The sequence below is a fragment of the Cydia strobilella genome, chromosome 24 (assembly GCF_947568885.1).
Source record: "Cydia strobilella chromosome 24, ilCydStro3.1, whole genome shotgun sequence".
Taxonomy (NCBI): Eukaryota; Metazoa; Arthropoda; class Insecta; order Lepidoptera; family Tortricidae; genus Cydia; species Cydia strobilella.
Window position 1 is genome coordinate 1,196,127 of NC_086064.1, and position 27,082 is coordinate 1,223,208.

General features: G+C 39.0%; 3 protein-coding genes across 10 annotated transcripts in view; all 3 read right to left on the reverse strand.

The window, feature by feature from the left end:
- Nucleotides 1-341: 341 nt before the first annotated feature.
- On the reverse strand, nt 342-9,791 carry LOC134752296 (zinc finger protein 33B-like). Its single transcript, XM_063687959.1, has 6 exons — nt 9,559-9,791; nt 9,185-9,323; nt 6,324-6,437; nt 5,911-6,036; nt 3,396-3,519; nt 342-1,222 (listed from the first exon to the last, which is right to left on the reverse strand). Exons 1-6 carry the CDS (start codon nt 9,718-9,720, stop codon nt 355-357), a joined length of 1,533 nt encoding a protein of 510 aa, XP_063544029.1. The 5' UTR covers nt 9,721-9,791; the 3' UTR covers nt 342-354.
- Nucleotides 9,792-11,074: 1,283 nt separating this feature from the next.
- Nucleotides 11,075-27,082, reverse strand: part of LOC134752282 (gastrula zinc finger protein XlCGF57.1-like) — a 48,420-nt gene continuing 32,412 nt past the window's right edge. The window contains exon 5 of one of the 8 annotated variants that reach the window (XM_063687937.1): nt 11,075-12,180. In XM_063687937.1, the coding sequence (XP_063544007.1) occupies nt 11,090-12,180 (1,091 nt within the window). In that variant the 3' untranslated portion in view covers nt 11,075-11,089. Of the gene's footprint in view, nt 12,181-12,824; nt 13,952-14,307; nt 15,435-18,030; nt 19,425-19,456; nt 20,858-21,139; nt 22,338-22,793; nt 24,485-24,726; nt 26,493-27,082 lie in introns of those variants that run through there. The other 7 variants (XM_063687936.1, XM_063687935.1, XM_063687928.1 and 4 more) reach the window with 7 other exon arrangements.
- Nucleotides 15,442-17,524, reverse strand: LOC134752305 (zinc finger protein 273-like). The gene has a single exon (XM_063687975.1). It carries the CDS (start codon nt 17,221-17,223, stop codon nt 16,135-16,137), a length of 1,089 nt encoding a protein of 362 aa, XP_063544045.1. The 5' UTR covers nt 17,224-17,524; the 3' UTR covers nt 15,442-16,134.

The following is a 27,082-nucleotide window of genomic DNA, read 5'->3' on the forward strand; positions in this document are numbered from 1 at the left end:
TCAGTCCGCCGGACGATATCGGCCTGTCAGTTAGAACAAAAATTTGACAGTTCCGAACAACTGACAGGCCGATATCGTCCGGCGGACTGATAGTCAGTGGGCCCCTTTATATAGTTAGTCAAACAAATCTTGTCAGTAGAAAAAGGCGGCAAATTTCAAAAATGTAAGCGCGAAGGCATATCGTCCCATAGACAATTTGAATTTCGCTCCTTTTTCCACTGACAAGATTTGCTTGACCAAGTATATGTTTCACTCCAATGTCTGTCTATGGCACCGTAGCTCACCAACGGAAAGTTTACTGTATGTTTACTGGTTCAGTACTAAATAAATAAAATCCAACATAACTTCAATAATTTAATTTAAACCAACATGAGTTCTTTTCATATGCCTCCTCAAAGAGTCCTTAGTCGCAAACGGGTTACTGCATAAAGTACAAGAAAACCGCTTTTCCCCAGTATGCGTCACTCTATGCCGCGTCACATCCGACCTCGTATAAAACAGGTTATGACACACATCACACTCATGATTCTTCTCCTTCATATGAACGTTCTTCATATGATTATTACACAAACTCCTAGTCACAAAGGATTTTTCACACACTAAACACTTATGCTCAGGTTTTCTTAAACCGTGTTTCTCCACCATGTGTAAAACTTTGAAATTTTCTTGAAAAAATCTTTCATCACAATATGGACATGGGAAGCGTAATTTCCTTTCATACTTTACGTTATGCACAGAAATCTCGTGATGTTTTTTATCAATTTTATTAGAAAACACATCGTTACAATGCTTGCAACGGAACGGTCTATGAGACCTAGTTTTATGCAAATTTAGAAAGACTAGATTAGAAAACGCCGCACCACATATATGACAAACTTGCTTTTGAAAATGTTTATTCATATGCATATTCAACAGCCTGAAAACTGAAAAATTTTCTGAACATATTTGGCATTTTAAATCAGCTTCAATTTTGAATGGTACAAGTAGGTCTTCGCCTTCAATATTGATGTCATGTTCTTCTAAATGTAGTTTTAATTTTGGCAAGTTTTCTATAGGTTTTTGGCATATTTTGCAGCTTAAATCGGTGACTTCGACCTTGACGAGTCGGTTTTGCTGGAGGATGATTTTCTTCTTGACGTGTTCTAGTGTGTGAGAGGTTTGTGTGTGTTGTTTTAAGCCGGCCATGTCAGGAAATGGCTCTTTGCAGCAGAAACAGCGGTACCTGTAACAAAGTGTAGTAGCGCCTTAATATAAATAGGTACAGTCAAGTGTTAAAATATGGATTTTTTTATTTATTGATATATTCAAATTTACAACTTGCTTATTAAATATGACATTTTCAACCAAAAGGTACCACATTGTCGCTTGTCAATAAGGTTGATTTCAAATTGAAGCTATATGAAAATAGCGCCTTACTGACAAGCGACAATAAGTACTCTTTTGATTGAGAATGGCACAAATAATATTATCTTCGGTCGGCGATAGTTACTCATGAAATAAAACTATAACCACGGACGCTGTAAAGGGTTCGAAACGTCGGGATGTATTATAAATTCAATATACGCGATATAATCCGTTTTCATAGTTTTATTTCACTTACTAAACACAATAGATGGATACAGTCTAAGGAAAAAACGTGCCTCGAAAATCACGAAAATTTGACTCTCGATCAGATGGCGCCACTAGTTTTGGCCTACACTCGTATAGAGGGCGTTGACAGTTTCATTTGTTATTTAACAATTTTACCGCATATCAGTGAAAGAACACGGGTCAAAATCATAAAAATAATTAATGCAGATAAAAAAAAATCATTTATCTATATTTAAATACATTTTATCGTATTTTTATATATCTTCATTTTTAGTTTTAAAGTGTGTCGACAGATGGCAGTGAATTTACTGGGGTTACAAAATTTACTATGACAGTACCGCTCTAGTTTAAGTTACTCTATGCCTGAACATTTATACTCTCGCCAAACTGTTACGTTTGATGGCGAGATGCACTCAGTTTTTATACACTTAACCTATTAAACTAATTTTATAACATAACAGGTCTTGTGACTAGCACTTGCTATGGCACTTAGCATTTAGTGGGGTCCCCTTATCTCAAAACCATTGCTAGGTTGCCTGGGCCTTGTGGGCCTAGGCGGAAATCATGGTCTGAAATGAACAGGAAAAAGGAGTGTACAAGTTTTTAAAGGGTCGGCAACGCGCATGTAATATCTCTCGTGTTGCAGGCGTCCATAGGCTACGGTGACTGCTTACCATCAGGCGGGCCGTATGCTTGTTTGCCACCGTCGTGGTATTAAAAAAAAAAAACAGGTTTTTTTTAAAGAAGAAGAATACGGACATGGTCGAGTTGGCGAGTCTCAGCATCGACCCAGTGCCGCGCCGGTAACGCCATCTACTGGTACTGATCAGACTGAAATTAACAGTTTAAAAAAAAAAGAAGCATACATTACCAGCTCTTGTTCCACTGGAACACGGACATGGTCGAGTTGGCGAGTAACTGGAGCGAGTTCTCTAAGCATCGGCCCAGTGCCGCGCCGGTAGCGCCATCTACTGGTACTGATCAGACTGAAATTAACAGTTTTTTAAAAAAGAAGCATACATTACCAGCTCTTGTTCCACTGGAACACGGACATGGTCGAGTTGGCGAGTAACTGGAGCGAGTTCTCTAAGCATCGGCCCAGTGCCGCGCCGGTAGCGCCATCTACTTGTACTGATCAGACTGAAATTAACAGGGTTTTTTAAAGAAGAAGCATACATTACCAGCTCTTGTTCCACTGGAACACGGACATGGTCGAGTTGGCGAGTAACTGGAGCGAGTTCTCTAAGCATCGGCCCAGTGCCGCGCCGGTAGCGCCATCTACTTGTACTGATCAGACTGAAATTAACAGGGTTTTTTAAAGAAGAAGCATACATTACCAGCTCTTGTTCCACTGGAACACGGACATGGTCGAGTTGGCGAGTAACTTGAACGAGTTCTCTAAGCATCGGCCCAGTGCCGCGCCGGTAGCGCCATCTACTTGTACTGATCAGACTGAAATTAACAGGGTTTTTTAAAGAAGAAGCATACATTACCAGCTCTTGTTCCACTGGAACACGGACATGGTCGAGTTGGCGAGTAACTGGAGCGAGTTCTCTAAGCATCGGCCCAGTGCCGCGCCGGTAGCGCCATCTACTTGTACTGATCAGACTGAAATTAACAGGGTTTTTTAAAGAAGAAGCATACATTACCAGCTCTTGTTCCACTGGAACACGGACATGGTCGAGTTGGCGAGTAACTTGAACGAGTTCTCTAAGCATCGGCCCAGTGCCGCGCCGGTAGCGCCATCTACTTGTACTGATCAGACTGAAATTAACAGGGTTTTTTAAAGAAGAAGCATACATTACCAGCTCTTGTTCCACTGGAACACGGACATGGTCGAGTTGGCGAGTAACTGGAGCGAGTTCTCTCTCAGCAGCGGCCCGGCGCCGCGCCGCTCCGCTAACGCCCTCCACTTTTCTTGATCCGAGTCTGAAAGAGACAGTTTCATTATTGATTTAAACTGTCACAATACTTAGGGCCGATTGCACCAAACCGTCTGTCACCGTTTTACCGTTCGCTAAATTTTATTGTATGGAAAGTTTCATAGTTCTCTGCTGCTTGACGTTAATTAGTCTGTTAATTGTGGTTGGTGCAACTGGCCCTTAATCTGTATAACTATAAGGCTACGTTTCCACCAGAGATGTAAATAAGAATAAGAATTGTTTATTGCCACATTATCAAATACAAAAGAAGATGAAATGAAAGTACAAAAGAAAATAAAATAAAATTACATAAAACAAGAATAAGAAAAAACAATTATTAATTTATAAGTAAGTACAATCAATTGGGCAAAGGGTTTCCAGTCTCAGCGTGTGCCGGGCTGAGATGCCCGGCGCTGGTTTTCAGACCGGTCCCAGACTATGTGCGAGGATGCATAACGAGGGATCTGTTTGTTTAGAAACAATAGCATCATTTTATTTACCTATTCACGAGAATAGGTAAATGAAATGATGCTATTGTTTCTTAGGCGACGACGCCTCTTTCTATTGGTTCTTTAACAAAAACATCCCTCGCAACGCAACCTCGCACCTCCGGTGGACACGCAGCCTTATGCAGACCCAATAAAGAAACAACTTCGGACATAATTTGTATTTTATATCATACTCAACGACTTTCTTAACATGTAGTCTGACCACACTAAAGTATTTGGTGAATTTTAACTTCTAGTGCTGCATTTGTTATTGCCATCAAAGAGAATTAAGTAGACTGTCGATTAGACATACAGTGCTCACTCCATACATCAGTTTTGTTATCAAACTACTATTATTTTCGTAGTCGACATCTAGCGTCAAGTAGCGGAATTATCACATTATCAGTACTACCAAAGATAGATATAACTCCGTAATAGATAAATACGGTCTAAGGAAAAAACGTGCCTCGAAAATCAAGAAAATTTGATTCTCGTTCAGAGGGCGCTACTAGCTTTGGCCAACTGTCGTATAGATGGCGTTGACGGTTTCGTTTGTTATTTAACAATTTTAACGCATATCAGTGAAAGAACATGGGTCAAAATCATAAAAATAATTAATGCAAATAAAAAAAATCATTTATCTATATTTAAATACATTCTATCGTATTTTTATAAATCTTAATTTTTAGTTTTAAAGTGTGTCGACAGATGGCAGTGATTTTACTGGGGTTACAAAATTTACTATGACAGTAACGCTCTAGTATCAGTTACTCTATGGTTTTACCGTTCGCTAAATTTTATTGTATGGAAAGTTTCATAGTTCTCTGCTGCTTGACGTTAATTAGTCTGTTAATTGTGGTCGGTGCAACTGGCCCTTAATCTGTATAACTATAAGGCTACGTTTCCACCAAAGATGTGCGAGGATGCATAACGAGGGATCTGTTTGTTTAGAAACAATAGCATCATTTTATTTACCTATTCACGAGAATAGGTAAATGAAATGATGCTATTGTTTCTTAGGCGACGACGCCTCTTTCTATTGGTTCTTTAACAAAAACATCCCTCGCAACGCAACCTCGCACCTCCGGTGGACACGCAGCCTTATGCAGACCCAATAAAGAAACAACTTCGGACATAATTTGTATTTTATACCATACTCAACGACTTTCTTAACATGTAGTCTGACCACACTAAAGTATTTGGTGAATTTTAACTTCAAGTGCTGCATTTGTTATTGCCATCAAAGAGAATTAAGTAGACTGTCGATTAGACATACAGTGCTCACTCCATACATCAGTTTTGTTATCAAAAAGACTATTATTTTCGTAGTCGACATCTAGCGTCAAGTAGCGGAATTATCACATTATCAGTACTACCAAAGATAGATATAACTCCGTAATAGATAAATACAGTCTAAGGAAAAAACGTGCCTCTAAAATCAAGAAAATTTGATTCTCGTTCAGAGGGCGCTACTAGCTTTGGCCAACTGTCGTATAGATGGCGTTGACGGTTTCGTTTGTTATTTAACAATTTTAACGCATATCAGTGAAAGAACATGGGTCAAAATCATAAAAATAATTAATGCAAATAAAAAAAATCATTTATCCATATTTAAATACATTTTATCGTATTTTTATAAATCTTCATTTTTAGTTTTAAAGTGTGTCGACAGATGGCAGTGAATTTACTGGGGTTACAAAATTTACTATGACAGTACCGCTCTAGTATAAGTTACTCTATGGTACTACTAGTGTTTGGTTATTTTTATTGTGCAATTTTTCTTTTTAGGTAGGTGCAGTAGATATTCGCGATTTGGCCGAATAGTAGGCAACATTCGGCAAAATGGCCGAATAGGCCCAATAGTTGCCGAATATTCGTGGCATCTCTAGTTCAAAGGGTCAAATGCCTACCTGTATTCTCGTGTTTAATTCTACTTTTCTTCGTTTTCGTTTTCCGTTTGAGTCTCGCGGGTTTCCTGGCGCCGTCTTCTGAACTCGCGTCTTTTGTGAGCTCTAGTTTTACGTTGGCGAGGATCTCTAAAACAAAGAGGATAGAGTATAGCAGGGGTACAGGGCGGACACGCTATACATCAAAAATCACTTGCGTTTCTATGTGTGAACGGCACGTCTGTACACGCGGCATGCGTCATAGTGTGAGTAAGTTGCTTAAAAACAGTACTGAGCGGTCGGCAAACGGCCGTCAATCTGATTCGAGGTGCTCACAAATATCTGAACACGCCTCTATTGTCAAGGCGTTAGAGTGTGTGTTCAGATATTTTGAGCACCTCGGGCGCTCTGATATATCTGATGGCGATTGTACTCACCATCATCATCAAGACTGGCATCATCTTGACATCCATCGCTGACACCCTCTGCATCTAGTGGTAATGGTTCCGCCTTCACATCCGACAACTTTAGGTTTGTCTCCATGATGATATCTGTAAATGTATTCAATATCTTCAATATTTACATGGCCCTAATGGCCACAACTTTGTTTTAAATATGCAACTGCCTAACTTATAACATTTGTACATTAATTGTTATTCTGTTATTCTGTATAGGTACTTTAGTTCTTAGCTCTTAAATGTATTGCAATACCCTCACAGGGTTGTGTTGAGACATGTAATGATTTATGCATAAGATCTTTTGTACACACACTAAGCAAGGAATAAATGAAATGAAATGAAAACTGCATATGTGGCTTTTGCATTAGAGAAGGTCCTTATGCTTTATCTGCAATACGGACCTTTTTATTAGTTCCTATTGGAATTTCAGATGGAAACGTTCTTATTGCACTTGAATAAGTACCCTTGCATAAGGACCCTTCTGTGATGGAAAGCCACATATAGTCTTACACAATCGAACTGTTGAAGCCTAGGCTCCTTTCTAAATATAGTGCAGGGATGCCTAGTGGATCTTCAATGAAGACTATTATTTTAAATTATTTACAAAGATTTATTTCACATTTAGGACTGAATTACAGTACAACTTTATCGCTCAATGAAGTTTTGAAGATTGCCGTTGGCTGCTGTCGGCGGACGTTATATAGGCCCCCGACGATTTATTATTATTATTATTTAGCTTTGTCCCACATTAGTGGTCCCCAAGGGTATAAGCCTCCTCCATCTGTCTCCACCTCTCTTTGTCGGTGGCAACATCCATCCATTTTTTTCCCGCAGCCTGTACAATGTCATCTGCCCATCTTTTTCTTTGCCTTCCCGCTCTTCTCTTTCCAGCTGGGCCTGGCCATTTTGTTACAAGATTTGTCCACCTTTGATCCTGATATCTTGCTACATGACCTGCCCACCTCCACTTTTGTTTCAGACTAAACTGCAGGGCATCTGTTATCTTTGTTCTCTTGCGGATGTCTATATTTCTTGTTTTTTGTATTCTTCTTAAATTTAAAATACTTCTTTCCATTGCATGCTGGCAAGATAGAATTTTGTTCTTCGCTCTTTCCGTGTAAACCCATGTTTGGCATGCATATGTCAAGCTAGGAAGAATGCAGGAGTCCATTATGATCTTTTTCATGTTAAGATTGTAATTGCCTTTGAGAATTTCTTTTTGTGCCCAATATTTCTTCCAGGTTGTGTTTATTCTTCTATCAATTTCATTTTCATTACTGGTTGTTGCGAAAGATACTAATTTTCCCAGATATACATAGTCTTCCACATAATCTATGGGTTTTTCCTCTATTTTGATAGTCTTCTTGTTGTAGTTTGACATGATTTTAGTTTTAGATGCATTCATGTGCAGGCCGATTTTTTTGCTTTCAAAGTCCAGTTCTTGTAGCATTTTTTCCATGTCTTTTGCTGATTCACTAAAGATGGCTATGTCATCAGCAAATCTTAAATGCGTTAGTTTTTTGTTTGATATCCATATTCCTTTTCGATTCCAGTCCATTTTCTTGAAAATATCCTCCAGAACCGCTATAAATAGTTTTGGAGAGAGTGGGTCGCCTTGTCTCACTCCTCTCCCAATTGTGAATGGTTCGCCCCCGACGATTGCCGATCTTCAAATTTCGGACGCAGTCGGCCGTCCGTGACGTCATTTTGGGTGCGTTCCGAACAAAACTATTTACTGTATTGAACTGTGGCAGCTGGCAGTCCACTATAGTTACAACCATAAGGGCTTAAAACTATGGACTACGCATAATCCATGAGCAGATTTAAGGAAAATCCTAATTTCATTTATAGTTTTTCAAAACAGGGATTTGGCAGACTACGTCAGCCAGTGTTGGCCGAAACGTTAATGTACGTAATTAACCAGTACAAATTGAACCGTAAATTGTAACCGTCCGTTACGGTTTAATTTGTACTGGTTAATGGTTAACTGCAATTAACGTTCGGCCAACACTGATGAGCAATGGCGTGATGAGCTTTAGGTACTCCTCTTTTTTTAAAAATGGCAGAAGATTGCACAAAACCGGGAGAAATGGCTTTTGCCCAGCAGTGGGCAACAGGCTCTCGATTAGGCTGTCTTAACAATAATGTAAATTTGCCTAGTTTTATGGGAGCACCATGAACTGTCTGTGTCATCCGCTGTCTGTCATCAACTGGTCTTGTGATTGTCATGTCTAATTTTACTCAGTTTATCTATCTTATAGGTCTTGTGATTGTCATGTCTAATTTTACTCACTTACCACCCGGCCACAAAGAACCATGGCCCATCTGGAAGGCGATGAAGAGGCTCAGGTCTCAGGTTGGCCGTTGTAAGCAGAGCATGGCTGAATGGGGACTGCTTCGTAGCCACTCTACCCAATGTGGTTGCGACACAGCACCGCAAACTATGGTGCAACTGCTGGACTGCCCCGCGTGCCCGCACTCCTGCTCTGAATCCGACCTGAGAGATGCCACGGTCCGGGCTGTCAGCACCGCTGCTTTCTGGGCATCCACTGTTTAGGGGAACCTCGACACGAGAGAAGAGAAGAATATCTAATTTTGAATTTAAATGTCGGTCGTTACAATATTACAATATGTATGTCAGTCAGTCTATGTCAGGTCGCCACGGAGGTTGGAAGCCACGACATCTACTCCAGCCATACTTAATAAGTAATAAAACATAACAAAATAAGTAAAAAGTTGTAGTCTAAAGATGGCTTCAGTCTTGTTACATATTTCTCCAGTTGGGGTCAATGATGTTACATCATTGTTTGAGTCTAATTTATTTTATTTTATTTACATACCTTCATTATGTTCTAATGTGTAATACTGACTGAGTGTGGCCTCACTCTGGAGTACTGTTTGCTTGAAAGCACGGGCATCTCGAAGCCGACCAATGCAGTCTTCACAAATCAGTCTGCTAGCACCATTCTTGTCAGAAATCTATTAAACATAAGAAATAATTGCTAATTACCTGGTCTTTGCAGTTGCCGGGTAGAAGATTGAACATTCTTTTATTAGTAAAAGTGATTAAAAGGTACATATTACGTGTAAACATCGAATTATACACTATTTATGAAGTCATATATTGAGTGCCCGTAATACATTAGATTTTTACATTACCGGTAAAAAAACTGCTTTAAACCATACGTTAAATAGATTAGGATATATATTTAACCTGTATATCGAGAGTTTCTTTCAGCATTTCTTCGTAAATTTCTTTTTCACCAGAAAAATAGTAAGCAGATGAAATATTCTTGTAACAGCCGTCAGTGAGACAGCATCTGCAGATATTTGGTGAAGGCTTCCAATCCATGCTTCTTTCTTTATTCGAGTTCATAATAAAACAGTTTTTGTTAGATTTCCATTCATAAAATATGCGTTCTAGTAAGATAAACAATTACGATTTTACGATTCTTTCTCGGTCAGAGACTATTTTACTTTGACGTTAATTACGTTATTGTTTTTACTTTTTTTATTTTATCTACTTTGTCTATGTCACATGATGTCACAGAATCACAACAGACGGGCGTTTTTTTGGGAACACGCAGTGCAAGGAAAGGCCCGGCCCGACATCACGGGTGATCAAATCATAGACCTAAAATTTATGCTTAGTGGATCAAATTGACAATTTGATCAGAAAAAAATTGGCGTCAATCTCACCTAGCGTCCACACCAAGTACAAAGTTTTTATTGTATGGAAGTCCACACGTACACAACTTTAATCACCAATTTTAGATTTACGGTGACAGTCGCGGGCTTTAAATTAAAAAATTGCGCCTAAACGCGCATACTAGCGTCGTGTTCACCTCGGTGACAAGCTCTTAAATAAAGAGAGAAAAAAAAATTGGCATTTTAATTCCAATCGGGTTTTAAGTCGGCGATCCTATTTAATTTTTGCGTCCAAACCACCCCATTAAATTGATAATTTAATCAGACTAGACTAGGCGAAACATTGGTCCGCCTGGACTGCCCTTTAGGCAGGGACCTTATCCAACCGGATTTCTAGTCCAAGGGTTTTATAAATAAAAAGATAAAATACATTGCAATAAATAAGCATTATTTTTATTGACAAATAAATTCGACTATTTTATTTACAAATAAATTATACTTAAGTCAAAGGTTTACAGTTTTCCTTCCACGAACCTCGGTGACTGTGACAGTTTAACACTAAGGCTGCGTTTCCACCAGAGATGTGCGAGGATGCGTAGCGCTAGCGAGGGATGTGTTTGTTAAGAACCAAAATCACTAAACGCCGAGCGAGGAAAACATAGAAGTGATTCTAATGGTTCTTAATAAACAGATTGTGGTAGTGGCGCCTCCTACGCAGAGTATCGCGTAATATTCCCTATTTTACATACACTGATCTTCACTCACTTCACAAACTATGCGAGTGTGATTTAAAGGGTCCCCGGTAACTAAGAGACTGATGACCCCATGCAGTCAAACTCTTTATTGAGTTTTGCGGGGCTATGATTATAGTAAGAATACTCTGTATTTTATTAAATAAATAAATAATAAATAATAAGCTCGGTTCTCCATGCAAAGGTAGTTCCGCTCTCTTTTAAAACTACTAGCTAGATTGCTCTGAAACTTTGTACTTACAATAGGATAAGTTATATCTATATCTGTAATTAGTTTACGTATATGGTATTAACATTATTAACCATATGCCACTTGGCAATTCAGTCGTCTTCACGTCCGTCTCGTCACGTAATCGTCTCCCCGTAATTGGCATGCCATTGTTTAGAGTGCTTCACATAATCGTTCTTATTATGAAAGCCAGCACCACACTCAGAACACACTAACTTATACGCGGCGCTGTGACTACGCATATGCTTGCGAAGCGTCATCCTGTGCATGTACGCGTTCTTGCAGATTGGACATATAAAGTTCCTCTCACCAGTATGTCCGCGCATATGCTGTTTTAACTTTGACTCTATGCTGAAGCATTTTGAGCACACTTCGCATTTGAACTTTTCTGTATGGAATCTGGTTGTATGTTGCGTTATAGCTCGACGGGTCGTGAATGTTGCCTTGCAGAGATGACAGGGGAACGTCTTAGTGATGCCGTGGACGTCTTTCAAATGTATCATTTTACTGTAATGCTCTTTGAAAGTTTGATCGCACTGAGGACATTTCTTCGGTTTAACTCTAGCTTTGCCTTTATGTATAATTTCTGTATGATACTTCAATTGACTCTTCTTTGAGAAAACAGAGTCGCAGTGCTTACAATTGAACTTTATATTGAAGTGAGTTTCTTTATGTTTCATCAAGAAATGCTGGTTTAAAAAGCCGGCACCGCAGCTCTCACAAACCACTTTCCCTACATGGCAATTCATATGAGAATTCAAAAGCGGAAACGAATGAAATTCGCTATCGCAAATGTGGCATATGAACGCGCCATTCTTTAATTCCATATTGTATTCCGTCATACCGTTTGTGGCAGGGAAAAATTCCTTCTTATGCTCCGCCTTTAAGTGCTCTCTTATAGAATTTAGATTGTTGTATCTTTGGTTGCATAGCCGGCATCTTAAATTAGATATGTCTACTTGAAGCGTTCTCTTTCCCTTGTGGACATATTTTTCCAGTATAACCTTAAAATTCTCCGTTATTTCATGTCCTGACGTGTGCTCCAATAGAGCGGGCAGTTCTGAATGGTACTCCATACAATAGAAGCATTTAAAGCTGGATCCCATGAATATGAACGGTCGGACGGTGGTGTACATTATGAACGATGCCGCGTTTTTCCGTTCCGGCACTGTCATTTGCCAGATACTCGTTTCTAAGCTTGACTCGCCTGTGGAAGAAAATATACAGGTTTAATTGATAGCTGATGTTATATCCTCACTGGCTCTAAAATTGTTCTCACGTACAAAGAGCAGTTTTATCTAATGAAACCACAATCATATAGCATGCATTATAAAACAACTTATGGAAGAACAAGCATAAAAGTCAGATTAAGTTGATAATATAGATACCTTTTCGTAGATGTCAGGTAAGAAAGGTGTCTTATCCCTGCGTTTTAACTTGAGTACTCTCACGCCGAAATAGGTACCTACTTAATTAAAAAAGCTAAAGCATTGGTACAATTTTTTATTGCTTCTTAAATGTAATATCCATTAGGTATCGATTAATGTAGATAGTGCTATTCTGTTTCATTTCTTGCTAGCTTTTATGTAACGTATTTTACTTTACACAAAAATAAATAAATGACATACAATCTTTAATTGGTACGAGTGGGTAACTCATTAGGTAATGTCTTGCTATTTCGGTGACAAAATATTTCTTGCTAAGTGAGCTAAGTCAATCACATCAGGGATATCCCTACCCTACAGCTCCATCTCCTCTACGCACTGTCACGCCCTGTCCCTAACACTGTTGCCCTCGATTTCGACCTGACCGTCTCGTAGGTGCCAGTCAAATTTAGTCTTTTGCTTCATGCTGGTATTTCTAACACTATTACAACTTGAACGTTCATCGAACTATAAGATCACTCGAAGGCGCGTGCCACTGCTTGGTATGTTTAACGAAGTCATTCTTGTTATGAAAGCCTGCTCCACATTCCGCACACACAAACTTGTATGCAGCACTATGACTACGCATATGCTTGCGAAGTGTCATCTTGTGCATGTACGCATTCTTGCAGATTGGACATATAAAGTTCCTCTCGCCAGTATGTCCGCGCATATGCTGTTTCAGTTTCGACTCTATGCTGAAGCATTTTGAGCAAATCTCACATTTATATTTCTCTGTGTGATACCGGGTTGTATGCTGAGTGATTGCCCATCGCGATGTGAACTTAGCTTTGCATATATGGCATTCAAATGTCTGCGACACGCCGTGGACCTCTTTAAGATGGATTACTTTACTGTAATGTTCCTTGAAGGTCTCATCACATTGCGGACATTTTTTAGGTTTTACTCTCTCTTGACCCTTATGAATGATTTTAGTATGATATTTAAGTTGACTCTTCTTTCCGAATACAGCAGTACACTCCTTACAATTAAATTTGTTATCTAAATGAGTTTCCTTGTGTTTTAAAAGGAAGTATTTGTTCAAGAAGCCGGCTCCGCAAGTCTCGCAGACAACTTTGCCAACGTGACAATTCATGTGAGAGTTAAGAAGCGTAAATGTGTGAAAATCGCTGTCACAGATGTGACATACGAAAGCACCATTTTTTAATTCCATGTTGTATTCAGTCATGCCATTGCTGGCGGGATAGAAAGGCTTTTCGTGTTGATTCTGTAAATGCTCTTTAACCGTTTGAAGATCAGAATATTTTAAACTACATAAGCGGCAGTGTAGATCTGATATGTCGACTTGTAACACCCTCTTTTCTTTGTGAACGTATTTCTCTAAAAGCTTTGATTCGTCCGGAATTTTGTGGTTGCTGGTATGGTCAAGTAGAGCTGGAAGTTTCGAGAAGTACTCGGCACAGTAGAAGCACTTGAAACACGTCCCCATGAATATGAAAGGCCTGACTGTGGTGTATTGAATGAAAGTGGCCGCGTTTTTTCGTTCCGGGAGCGTCATTTGCCACACGCTTGTTTTAATGCTTGGTCTATCGTCTGTGGAAGAAAAATATCACGTTTAATGATATTGACAAACTAGAAACGAATTATAGTTTAACTTAATGTAATATAGTTACCTAGCTCATAGCCAGTGTCCATACTGGCCTCCATCTTATCTAAAATGGTGTATAATAATATTAATAATACAGAAGCAGTGCCGGAATAGAAGAAAAGAAACACTGAAATAATATAGAAATTTAATCTTTATTGCTTAAGAGATCATAGGCAATATAGGCATGTTACTTACACTCATATTGAGCTTGAGTAAGGTTTACGTAAATATTTTCGAGTAAGAGGTAGTTACTGACTAGTTCTTGTACAAAAATAAAATTTGTTTAATTCTATAAAATTAAAATAATTAAATTAAATTAATTCACGGTAAAATTAAAGAAGCACCGCGGATGCCACTCCTTAACGTGCTTGTTGAAATCGTTTCGGTTCGGAAACCCGGCCCCACATTCCGCGCACATGAACTTATTGTAATCCTCCCCCTGCAAATGCGTCCTCATATGTTGCTTCAAGCTTTTCTGGTGCCGGTATGCTTTCTGACACAAGTTACATACGAAATTCCGTTCTCCCGTATGAGACACCATGTGCTTTTTTAACGTTGTGCGGCAGCTGAAACTCTTCTTACATATTTCGCATTGAGTTTTCTGGGTATGAAACTTGTTCGTGTGCATCGTCAAAGCTCGGCGACTGGGAAAGGTAGATTTACAAGTCTCGCATTCGAAAGTGAAAGTTATTCCATGGGCTTCTTTCAAATGCCGCAGTTTTCGGAAATGCTCGAAGAATCTTTCAGGGCAGTGTGGGCAACGCAGCATTCGCATCCGCGTGGAACCCTCATGAGCCTTTTCTATATGATACCTCAAGTTGGAGCTGGTTGTGTAAACCTTTTTGCACTTCTCGCATGGATATCCTCCAGGTAAATGTATCTCTTTGTGCTGCATCAACCGCTGATGCGTCATAAAACCGACCCCGCATGTTTCGCAGATCGCATTACTAAAATGCACGTTCATATGTCGGTTTAGAAGTATAAATGTTTGGAAAATTTTGTTGCATATGTGACAAGAAAACTGTCCATTGGTAACAGTCAAATTATAAGCAACTAGGCCATTTCCTGATTTGGTAAACTCTTTATTGTGTGCGTCTGTTAAATGCGCTCGAATTTTGTCTAAATCGCTAAAGTTTTCGTTACAAATTCTGCATTTTAGTGCGGATATATCCACTTTTATTGTTCGTTTTCCTTTTGGGAGTAGCTCTTTAAGAATTTTGTCTGTTTTAGGTATTTCGTGGGTATCTGTGTGTTGGAGTAATGTGTTGATTTCGGAGTAATGTTCGTGGCAGAAGAAGCATTTGAAAAAGTAGCGACAGTACACGAAGGGTCGGACGGTGGTGTGTTCAAGGAAGACGGCCGCGTTCTGTCGCTCGGACACCGTCATCTCCCATATACTGGTGATGGCTCCTTGTCGAGGGTCCAGGCCTGAGGGAACAAAGGTTATTTTGAATGTTTCCTCCAATCGTCTTAGTGCTCAAAATCATCACAACATGCAATGCACAAACAAAATCCAGTGCGGATACTTCTGTTACGTAGGTTGTAGTTGAACCGTTTCCTGCCTTTTAGCAATTTAATAAATATATTTTTTATGAATTGTTTGTTTATTCATCTTCAGGTATACAGGGACGATAGAAATTAAGTATATTATTATGAAAAATCAAATTTATTTGCACTACAACTATATTTCAAAATGAACATAAGATTTGGTTATTGGTTTTCTGTAAAAAACATTTTCTAGGTCACTAAAGATAATAATTAAAGCTTGTTCGTTACTTAACAGTCCTTACAATGTATGTAATGTAATTGAGTCATTTAATTATTATTAGAAATAAATTAGTTAAAATCCGAATTTAGGTTTATAATAATACTTATCTTAAAACAAAAGCTAATGTTTACCTAACTCTATAAATCAAATCTTTTACGATCGGTCGTATAGTTAAATATATGGCACTAAATATCAAAACTAACATAAATATAAAAAAGTCTGTGATTGGTTCACAAATAATCACAATCTTAAGCGTGATTTATTTCAAAGCATCTAATCAGGTCTTAGTGGTTTAAACACTTTATTAAACGTGTTGAACGAATTGATGACCTTAATTCTTGATTTTCGTCTTAATTCCCTTCAATTCATAAGTTCAGTTCCAAAATTTTTGACAATAGTCTTAAACTGCCACTGAGGATGCCACTGCTTCATATGTTTATTGTAATCGTTCCTATTGTGGAAGCCGCTGCCGCATTCGGAGCACGTAAACTTCCACACAGGGCCGTGGACCCTCATGTGCTGTCTCAGAGTTCTCTCGTGCATGTAAGCTTTCTGACATATCGAGCAGAAGAAATTCCTTTCACCCGTATGACCCCTCATATGCATCTTCAGCAATGACTTTGTTCCAAAGCATTTTCCACAGACCTTGCACTGGATTTTTTGCGTGTGTAACTTAGTTGTATGTTCTGTCAAAGCTCTTCTTGTGGGAAAAACTGCTTTACACATTTGGCATTCAAAGGAAAAGGTGATTCCGTGCGCATCTTTCAGATGCGTCATTTTACGATAATGCTCAGCAAACCTTTCCAAGCAATGAGGACATTTTAAAGGCTTTATCTTCTTTGCATTGGTAACCTCATGTTTTTTAAATAAGTGGTAACGTAGTTTTAACTTAGTGGTGAATACTTCTTGGCATTTGTCGCACTTGTGCACACCGTTTTGATGGACTATCCTATGGTTTATGAGGCGTTGGTGAGACATGAAGCCGAGGCCGCAAGTTTCGCAAACGACGCTGAAATGAACGTTCATGTGCCTGTTGAGAAGGAAGAAAGAGTTGAAGGTTTTAGAGCACTTGTGACAGGATAGGAGACCGTTGTTAGTACTTAGATCATATGCCATGAGGCCGTTTCCTGCTGTATTGAATTCCTTTTTATGAGCCGCGATTAAATGTTTTCTGATATCGTCTAAGTCCGAGTACTTCTGTTCACAAAGCTTGCATTTTAGACCCGATATATCAACTTTTATAACCCGTTTCCCTTTCCGTAAATACTGTTTGAGTAAGCAGCACCTTTCTGGTGTGACGTGGAATGCTGTGTGTTGTAATACTGAGTGGATCTCTGGGAAGACTTCGTTACAGTAGAAGCATTTGAAATTAGCCTGCTGGTAAAAGAACGGCTTGATAGTGGTGAACTCTAGGAAAGTGGCGGCGTTCTGCCGTTCTGATATGGTCATTTGCCAGATACTCGTCCTGGGCCCGGGTCGTTGTCTTGCCGGTAATCCTGGGGAAGAAAATTTGTCTTTTAAACCTGTCGGTCGGAAAGAAAAACTGAGATTTGCGTGCAAAATTAAACCAACCTTTTTTCTGCATCTTTAAATTGTTGTGGTAAGAAAGAGGAAAACTAAAATTTTGTTACATGAGTTTTACGAACGCCTACGCTAAAACAATACTCACTACTAAAATTTGGTTCACTTTAATGACAAAGTAGGCACAGTGTGGGTTTATAAATTTATTTCCAAGTTTAGTCCTTGGAATATACCATAATCTACCGTGTTTCCTTGTACCGTGTCACAGCTATGAGAAGGGAACAAGTCAGGCCAGGCCAGTTCCTACTATCTATGAATAAAACTTTGTTCAAATATAAAATTAGATTTAAAAATTAGATTTTTTTTTTATCGCGTATATATATATATCTTTACTTGAAAAATAATTATAGTGTATAACTAGCCTTATGAACCGATTTTGCATGTACAACCAGCCTTAAAGTTTGTAGTCTATGATTGTTCATTATTTTAGTATGTGGGTATTTTTGCATTTTGTAATTTTTCCTCAGTCACCCGTTGACCACGAACGCTGTAAAGAGTTCGAAACGTCGGGATGTATTATAAATTCAATATACGCGATATAATCCGTTTTCATAGTTTTATTTCATGTAGATTTAAAAAATTAAAATTATTAATTTTCGTAAAATATACAGGTGTTTATAAAGTAGGGGACAGTGCTGCCCGGTAAGCAAAATTTGCCTGTGTTGGGCAACACCGCTCTTCCTTTTTACTTTAAGTTACGCCATGAGAACTATTAATGTGCGCTACAAGCGCTTCACTGTCACAACAGTTCATCCCACACACAGTACACGTAACCCCAGGTTCGTGGGACCTGGAATGTTCTCTCAAATTTTTCATCCTTGCATACGCTTTACCGCAAATATTGCATTTGAAGTTTTTCTCCCCTGAATGTATCACCATGTGCCTAGACAGGCAGTATTTTGAGAAGAATCTAGCGTGACACACGCTACATTCGTGATTGCGTTCCTGTAAGTGAACTGATCTTATATGGAGTAACAGATGATATTTCAAGTCGTATTCTCTCCCGCATGTCTCGCATCTGAACAGGCCTGTGCTCTGGTTGTGCACGATGCGCAAATGCTTTGTTCTTTGATAGTCCGAGTTAAATCTCTCTGGGCATATCGGACATCTTCTTGGATGCTGCTTTTTGTGTACCCCTCGCATGTGTAAAGTTCTTTTAGCGGCGTTACTGAATACTTTGTCACATTTATTACAAGGAAAGTTGCCTTGTTCGTGGATTTGTAGATGGCGTTTGAGAAGGTTTATCGAGATAAACACGGAGCCGCAGATGTCACAGCTGAAGTTGTTAAAGTGCTTGCTCATATGGATTATAAGCAGTCGCAATTTAACATAATTTTCACCACATATTTGACAGTCAAAAGTTTTCCCTCCCAACTTGAATGGTATAATGTTATCATTCATTTCAGCGTCAACTTGTTTTCCATGATGTTTCAAATGTATTTTCAAAGCGTGTAAGTCTGGTAGAATGTCTGGACACAATCTACATTCTAAACAACTAACATCTACCTTAATGTTTTTGTCACGAACTCTATTAATCAATTCTGATTTCAGGTCTTCTACACAATGTTCGTCAATTGTGTGATGTTTCAATAAGTTAGCATCTAAAAAAGTTCTAGCACAAATAAAACACTTGTATTTGTTACTTGCATGTATAAAGGGGTACACGTATGAGTTTTCGAATATGGTTAAAGCATTTTTCTTCCAGGCTTCGCCTTTTAAGGGTACAATACATTTTTTGAGCGGTGGTTTATAAAGATAGGCGCGTTGAAAAGTCTTTACGTTAAATGTGAACGAATTTCCTTGGCCTATGTCATCGCTCCACTGTATGTCGTCAAGAGAAATCGGATCTTTTAATATTGTTAGGTTGCCTATGTCACCTCTGAATGATTTACTTATTTTAATTTTATTTATATATTGTTTTTGTTTCTTTATCTTAGTTTTATATGTGTTATCTTCATATACACATTCCAAATCATGTATATCGATGGGTGTCTTGAGTAGAGTAAGCTTTATGTCGCTGCCGTCGTCATCTTTTAGTACGATAGACGACTGGCTCTCTTGGATGGTCCCTAGAAGAAAAACAAAACGTTTCTGTGTATTAAACTTATTTATTAAAAAATAAAATTACCCTAAATTTCATATTACGTAAAATTTTTGTGCGTGTGAATTTATTTTATACAAATAATAAATAATACAGATCAGCAAACGTCAAAAATAAATACATCTCTAGATTTTTAGTTTTACACTTGTAGTACACCTTCATGTAGTCTAAGATGATCTTTTAAGTTCTTTCTTCTTAAAAACGCCATACCGCACACTTCGCACTTATAGTTTTTCTCCCCTGTGTGTATCACCATGTGGCGTTTCAACGTTTCCTTATTGCAGAACCTTTGATGGCACACGTCACATTGCTGGTTCCTCTCTTGAAGGTGCACAGAGCGGGTGTGGCATATTAAATGGTATTTGAGATTAAAACCTCGCCCGCAAGTCTCACATTTGTGGACACGAGTCGACTGATTATGCACGTCCTGAAGATGGATAGTCCGTCTATAATTAGAATTGAATCTTTCTGGGCATATGGGACATCGTCGCGGATATTGTTTCAAATGCACACCTCGAATATGAAGCGAGCGCTTATGAGGTGTAGTGAACACTTTGTTACAACGGTCACAAGGAAAGTTGCCGTTTTCATGCACTTCGAGGTGCTTCTTTAATAGACGTAGTGTCATGAACCCAGAACCGCAAATTTCACAGCTGTAGTTATTAAAGTGCACGCTCATGTGTATGACCAGTATTCGGATTTTGATGAACTCCTCGTCGCACATAACACATTTGTAGGAACCCTCTCGTCCGTCTAGTCTGAAGGGTATCATATTATCTTTCAATTCAGGGTCTATTGGTTTTTGATGTGCTTCTTTTAAGTGATGCTTCAGTTCCGCTAAATCTTTAGGTTTCAGGGAACAGATCTTGCACACCATATCACAAACATCTACTTTGAGTACATTCTCTCGTCGGTTGTTGACCAGTCTTTTTAAAGCGCTAAATCCATGGCACTCTTGCATATGACGACTCAATTCAACAGTTTCCAGAAACGGTTGCGAACAAACGAAACATTTGAATTTGTTGTTCCCATAAATGAAGGGGTACACTGTCGAGTTCTCAAAGACTGTTAATGCATTTTGTCGAATATCAGGTCGTTTTTTGTTTTTTTGTGGAACTAGTACTTCAACGGGCGGATCTAAGTTCCCTACGACCCCGGCCTGGGGAGGCGTGATATGGCCGCTATTTGATACAGGAGACGGACTTCGGGATGGAGTGTAATCCCTCGAAGTAGTCGGAGGATAATGATCGGTCTTAGCGGGAGACCTGAGTTTTAGATCAATTTTATCGAAGTCCAATATCGTGCCCAGCGGCTTACATAAGCTGCGGTCGTATGCCACTTGGAATAAGGGCACGATCCTTTTCTGCTTCTGTATTTCCGGTAATATTGGCGAGTCGGATCCTAGAAAACAGAAAATTCGTACTTGTATCACGACGTCAACACATTCATGCATATTAGCTATATTACTTATTCTGTGTTCAAGTGTAAACGCAGGTGCATTGTTAAAATATAACCATTTCCCAGGTTTAGCTTCTTATAGATTAATTTAAAGGACGGTGAAGACTTGAGACAAAACAAAACTGTTTTGGTACAATTTATTTCGTAAGAACAAGAAATGTCACATTAAAATTATGGTCAGAAAAAATAGTTCCTAATTCACTGTTTTATGATTTCAATATCATAATAAGGCCAAAATTAGACGTTAACAACCTTTCTCATGACATAAATTCATATTTAACCGGATGGTGGACTTTCACGTGATGTTTCAAACTACAGTTTTGCACAAATGACTCCCCGCAAGTCGCACAAATGAATCTCCTGTCATCCTCGTGTATACGCATATGTTCCCGCAGAGTATATTTCCTCGCATACGACTTCTTGCACACTGAGCATTGATGCTTCCTCTCTCCTCCGTGACGGATCATATGCTCCTTCAGCTCAGATTTAGAATAGAACTTCCATTCGCATACTTCGCACGCGTGCCGTTTAAGCTTCAAATGCACCGTCCTGACATGAACTCCCAGTTTCCCACTTAGTGTGAAAACTTTAGGACACAAATTACACTTAAACTCTTTAAGTTTCAGACCGTGGACAGACGAAACGTGTTTGTTTCTTTGAAAGTAATTTCTAAATGTCTCGGGGCAATGGGGGCATCGATGCCTCTTAACCCGCATGTGGACGAGAGCGTAATGTTCGTTCTTGGCATTTGTGGATCGAAAAACTTTTTCACAAGCGTCACAAGGAAAAGAGCCCGTCTCGTGAGAAAAGGAATGTGTCCTCAAACGCTCTGGGGTGATGAAACCCGTTCCACATTGCTCACATATAAAATTCTGATAGTGTACGTTCATGTGCTGGTTTAAACTTTTGAATTCAGCGAACGTTTCAGAACAAACTGCGCATTTGAACTCATCTTTCCTTACTTTAAATGGGAGAATACCGTCATTCGATTTCGGGTCAATGTTTTTGTTATGTTTTTCTAGCAGATGCTTTTTTAACTCATTGAAATCAATTATAACATCGTCGCAAATAGCGCATCCAGTGATAGTCACATCTACTTTGGCCAGTTCATATTTCTTCAATTTTGAGAGAGCACATCTAACTTGTGCAGTAGTTTTGTCGCAATGCTCATTTTCATTGTGTGTCCTCAGCCACGCTGGGTCGTTAAATTGGTTATCACAGTAAAAACACAAGTATAAATTCTTCATCCATCTAAACGGACATATCTTAGTGAATTGTAGTAGCACTGTAGCGTTCTTTTTCCTAGCTTTCAAGTCATCGACATCGACATTAGATTTTTTAAATTTGTCTTCGTTTTCTTTATATCCGCCGGTTTTCAGGCCAGCTATCTGTTTCTCACTGTCGGTGGGTGAGGTCTCATCACCTAGAAATGAGAAAAACGTCCATGACTTCCATATAATCATTGATTGCATGCATTTCGAGCGCGATGTCAGTTTGTCAAGTCAACACCGGGTCAAAAGCACGATTCAGTTAAACCTTACATATAATTTAACGTGCAAATGAGTTCAATTCAATAAGACCAAGACGATTAACATTTTAAAAGAATCGACTTGGATTCAATCTTTTATTTCGAAGATTGGGTACGAATCTTTTATTTCGAAAATTGGGTACCTAGCACAAAAAAATCGCACTTGTGAAGAAGCAATGCTTTGATGATTAAGACACACCGAAAGATACACCGTGATACTACGGTATTCTTTAGTCATAACTCATAGTTTCAGGAAAGTAATTATGGGCAGAAAATTAGCAAAACGAATCATATTTACTAATAGGTATTTAAATTATTTATTTATAATAAAAATTAATACATAAGAGTAAAAGTATGATTGTTATGTTACGATTCGATTTCATCTTTTAAAAGTGTAGGATGATGAACTTTAATATGATGTTTCATGCTACACTTCTGTACAAAGGCCTGGCCACAAGCAGAGCAAGTGAACCGCCTGTCATTGTTGTGAATCCGCATATGTTCACGCAACGTTTTCAGCCGAGCGTACGCTTTATTGCACACCTCACACTGGAATTTCCTCTCACCGCCATGTTTAACCGAGTGAGCGTCCAGCCCATGTTTACCAAAGAACTTCATGCCACAAATATGACACTCATGTCTCTTCACCTGCAAGTGTTGATACCTTATATGTTCAGATCGTTTACTACTCAGATCAAAGACTTTGTCACATGAGGGACAAGGATAATCGGCGGTTTTTTGATCATGGACAGTACGTAGGTGTTTCAGTCTCTGCCCGTAAAAGGCAAATTTCTCGTTGCAAATAGGACATTTATTCCGCTCTTTGGGTTTGTGTTCTTTGGTAATGTGCGAAGTGAGATGAGCGCGGATTGTGAATGTTTGATCGCAGTTCTTGCAAGGAAACAAGCCTTGTTCCTGAGAATTGTGGATGCGAGCGTGCCTGATCATTTGCCGGGAAGTGATAAACTTCTTCCCACATTGGTCACATATGTAGCTGTCATAATGTTCATTTATATGCCTATGTAAGCCTACGAACGTTTCATATTTCTTTCCACATATTTGACAAACATGCTCAGAAGAACTGTTTAGGTTGTAAGGGATAACGCTATCGCCGTAAGTCATGTCCAATTCCTTCCCATGTTCAGTCAGATGGGATTTCAATGTTTGATTATCAGGAATTTTTTTCGAGCAAATCTTGCATGAAGCGCCTACAAAGTCAACTTTAGCGGGTTCGTGATATTTGGGTATTTTTTTAATTTCAGTGTGTTGGTCGCGATTGTGTTGTCGAAGCACCGCTGGCTCTGTGAAAGTTTCTTTGCAGTAGTAACAGAGATAAACTCCTTTATCAAAACGGAATGGCTGTACTGTTGTCATCGCAATGATAATTGAGAGATTGTTTATTAGACTAATGCGTCTCCGTTCGCCGGCGAATCTTTCATCGGCATCATCCGCCTCAACGGAATCCTTTTTATATGTACCGCACTCTTTCATTTGAATATGTTTGGCCAGCTGGACCGAACTCCTGAATCGATTTCCGCATTTACCACACACATGACGAGTGGAGTGTACGTGCATGTGATTAAGTAATCTCATTAGTGAATCGCAGGGCTTTCCGCATAGTTGGCAAATGTGGCTATTTCTGAGCATTCTAAATGGAAGCACAGTCTCGCCCTGCGCAGAGTTCGTTGTGACTAATTGTTTGCCGTGCTCGGCCAAGTGGGCTTTTAACATGGCATAGTCCGTAATTTGTGCTAAGCACAGTTTGCACAAAGCATCCGCTATGTCCACTTTTGTTGGATCATACGCTTTCAGCTTAGGCAGTTGTATCTCATCATAATGTTGGTTTCGGTGGTGTTCGCGAAGCTTTTCTGCTTCTTGAAATACGTCTACACAGAAGAAACAAAGGTATTGTCCTTTTTTGTATTTAAACGGACACGCTGTAGTTGTAGATATAATAGCAGAAACGTTATCTCTTAAATTGGCGCGCCAGCGCTCTGCTTCGCTCATTTTCTTAGCCTGTGTGGGTTCTTCACTTTCCCGCCCTAAAAACAGAAAAAAAAACTAAACGATACGTTCATTCAAAGTCAAGACTTTTTTCGTTTCTTCAGCTATGGCTAGTTGAGAAAGGCTGGGGCTTGGATATTAACAAAAACTGCCCTATATCAAGAAATTCATTTATTAGATATATCTATTACGTCAACAAACTTAGTTTTGATTATGTATTTGTAAAAACTTAATAATCGAGACATTGGTTCATAGAATTGGTTCATCTACTATATGATAAGAACATTTTAACAGATCATGACTCAAATTCTTGTTTAAATTCCGTAGGGTGATGTACCCTCATATGGTGCTTCATACTGCACTTTTGTATAAAGGTTAGTCCACACACAGCACAAGCGAACCGTCGGTCATCGTTATGAATACGCATGTGTTCCCTCAGGGTCTTAATTCTGGCATACGCCTTCTTGCAAATATCACATTGGAATTTCCTTTCGCCGTTATGTTTAACTACATGATCTCTAAGCGCAGGATTGGTAGAGAACTTCATGTCACACAAGGTGCATGCGTAATTTTTCTCTTTTTTAAAGTGTTTCGTTTTCATATGGTTGGTCAAATTGCTGCATACATTGAAGACCTTATTGCAGGAGGGACAGGGAAACTCCGGCAATTTGTGGCCATGTACTTGGGACAAGTGTATCAACCTTTGTCTGTAAGTAGGGAAATCCTCTTTACAAACGGGGCATTTGTATAAGGTGTGTGGTATCTTGCGTTTGTGTACTTTGGCACTGTGAGAATGTAGACGTGAAAGGAACGGGAAAGTTTGATTGCATTCCTTGCAAGGGAATACGCCGCTCTCATGAGTTTTGCGATGAATGGCTAGCTGTGAGTGAGTTTTATAACCTTTGCCACATTTATCACAAATGTTACAGGCATAATGTACGTTCATGTGTCTGTGTAGAGTTAAAAACGATTGGTAGGTTGCATTACATATTTGACAAACGATCTCATCTTTGTTCAAGTTGTAGGGAATCACGCTCTCGCTAAGCGAGGTGTCTATTATATTGTCGTGTTCAGCTAAATGGCTTTTTAACGTAGGATAGTCGCGTATTTCGGCTAAACAAAGCTTGCAGGAAGCATCCGCAAAGTCCATTTTTAAAGGCTGATAAGCTCTAAAATTTGGAAATGATTTAATATCATAATGTTGAGCACGGTTGTGGCTTCGAATGTCGTCTGGATTTAGAGACGTCGTGTCACAGAAGTAACATTGAAATAAGCCCCTTTTATACTTAAAGGGGTAGACTGTAGTCATGGTTGTTATTATAGAAATATTATTTCTGAAGTTAGCAAACTTAGTCTGCTCGGCGGCATGTCTAGCAAAAGCTTCATTTTCAAATTGTTCCATATCTCTATCTGCTGATGCACTAGCATCTCCGATATCAACTGACTTGTTTTCGCGCGTGCTACATTCATTTTGTCGGATGTGAGTCACAAGCTGAGCATAAGATTTTAAACTTTGGCCACATTTTTTGCATCTATGACGATCGGAATGCTCTGACATATGTCTGACTAAACACACGAATTTATGAAACTTCTTCTTGCATATTTGGCAAACATTTGACTCTGAGCCCAGGCAATACGGCATGATACTCTCTCCGCGCTTTGTGTCGATGACTTTACCGTGTTCCGTCAAGTGGCTTTTTAGCATAGCATAGTTCTGAATGTCAGCTGCACACATCTTACACGATGCAGCCGTGAAGTCCATTTTTACGGGTTTATAACATTTAGGTCTGGGAACTTTTTTTTCGTCAGAATGACGGTCACGATTATGATTTCTCATTTCTGCTGGATCGCAGAATGCATCTGTGCAATAATAACATTGAAATATCGCGCCGTTTAGGTTGGCTTTGTACTTGAATGGGTAAACCGTGGTCATAGCGACGATAGTATTAACGTTATTCCATAGGTTCGCGCGCCATAGGGAATCCTCAGTGTTTTCCGCTGCGGTAATATCCTCGTTTACCTGATCGGCTTCTTCGTTTTTCGGTCCTAAAAATAGAAAGAACTCTACTTAGCTTAATTGTTTATTTATTGTATGGCAAAAGTATGCACTGGCCACTGTGTCTTCATCACTTTCATGTAATAAAAGCATGGCTAAGTATTTTACAAGGGTTATTAAGAAAGTTATTTTTCGGGGATTAGTATAAAAGATAGATACGACACTATCCATATGCGCAAATAAACCTTATTATTCAAATCGGACTGATTGAAGTCAATGACGGCTAAGATGTAAGGAAGGATATATTATGACGTCCATAACCCATAAGTAACGACTTTTTGAGCACAGTCTGACTAAAGCGGGAGACAGATTTACTAGACTAGACTAAGATAGTAATACTTTCGTATAATTTTCTCACTCTAGCAATGCTGCAAGAAATACTGAGCGAACTAGATTTAAAACTTAGGAATACGAAGCCTTTTTCACAGTATAGAAAACGGGCAATTCTTTTCAATTCAATTCAAGATACATTTCGTAGTATTGAGTGTTCAAAATGTTCAGATTTTTGATCAATGCCTATAAGTGCACAGAATGTAGGTATTAAAATAACGAGTAATAGTTACGGACCTATAATAAGAAA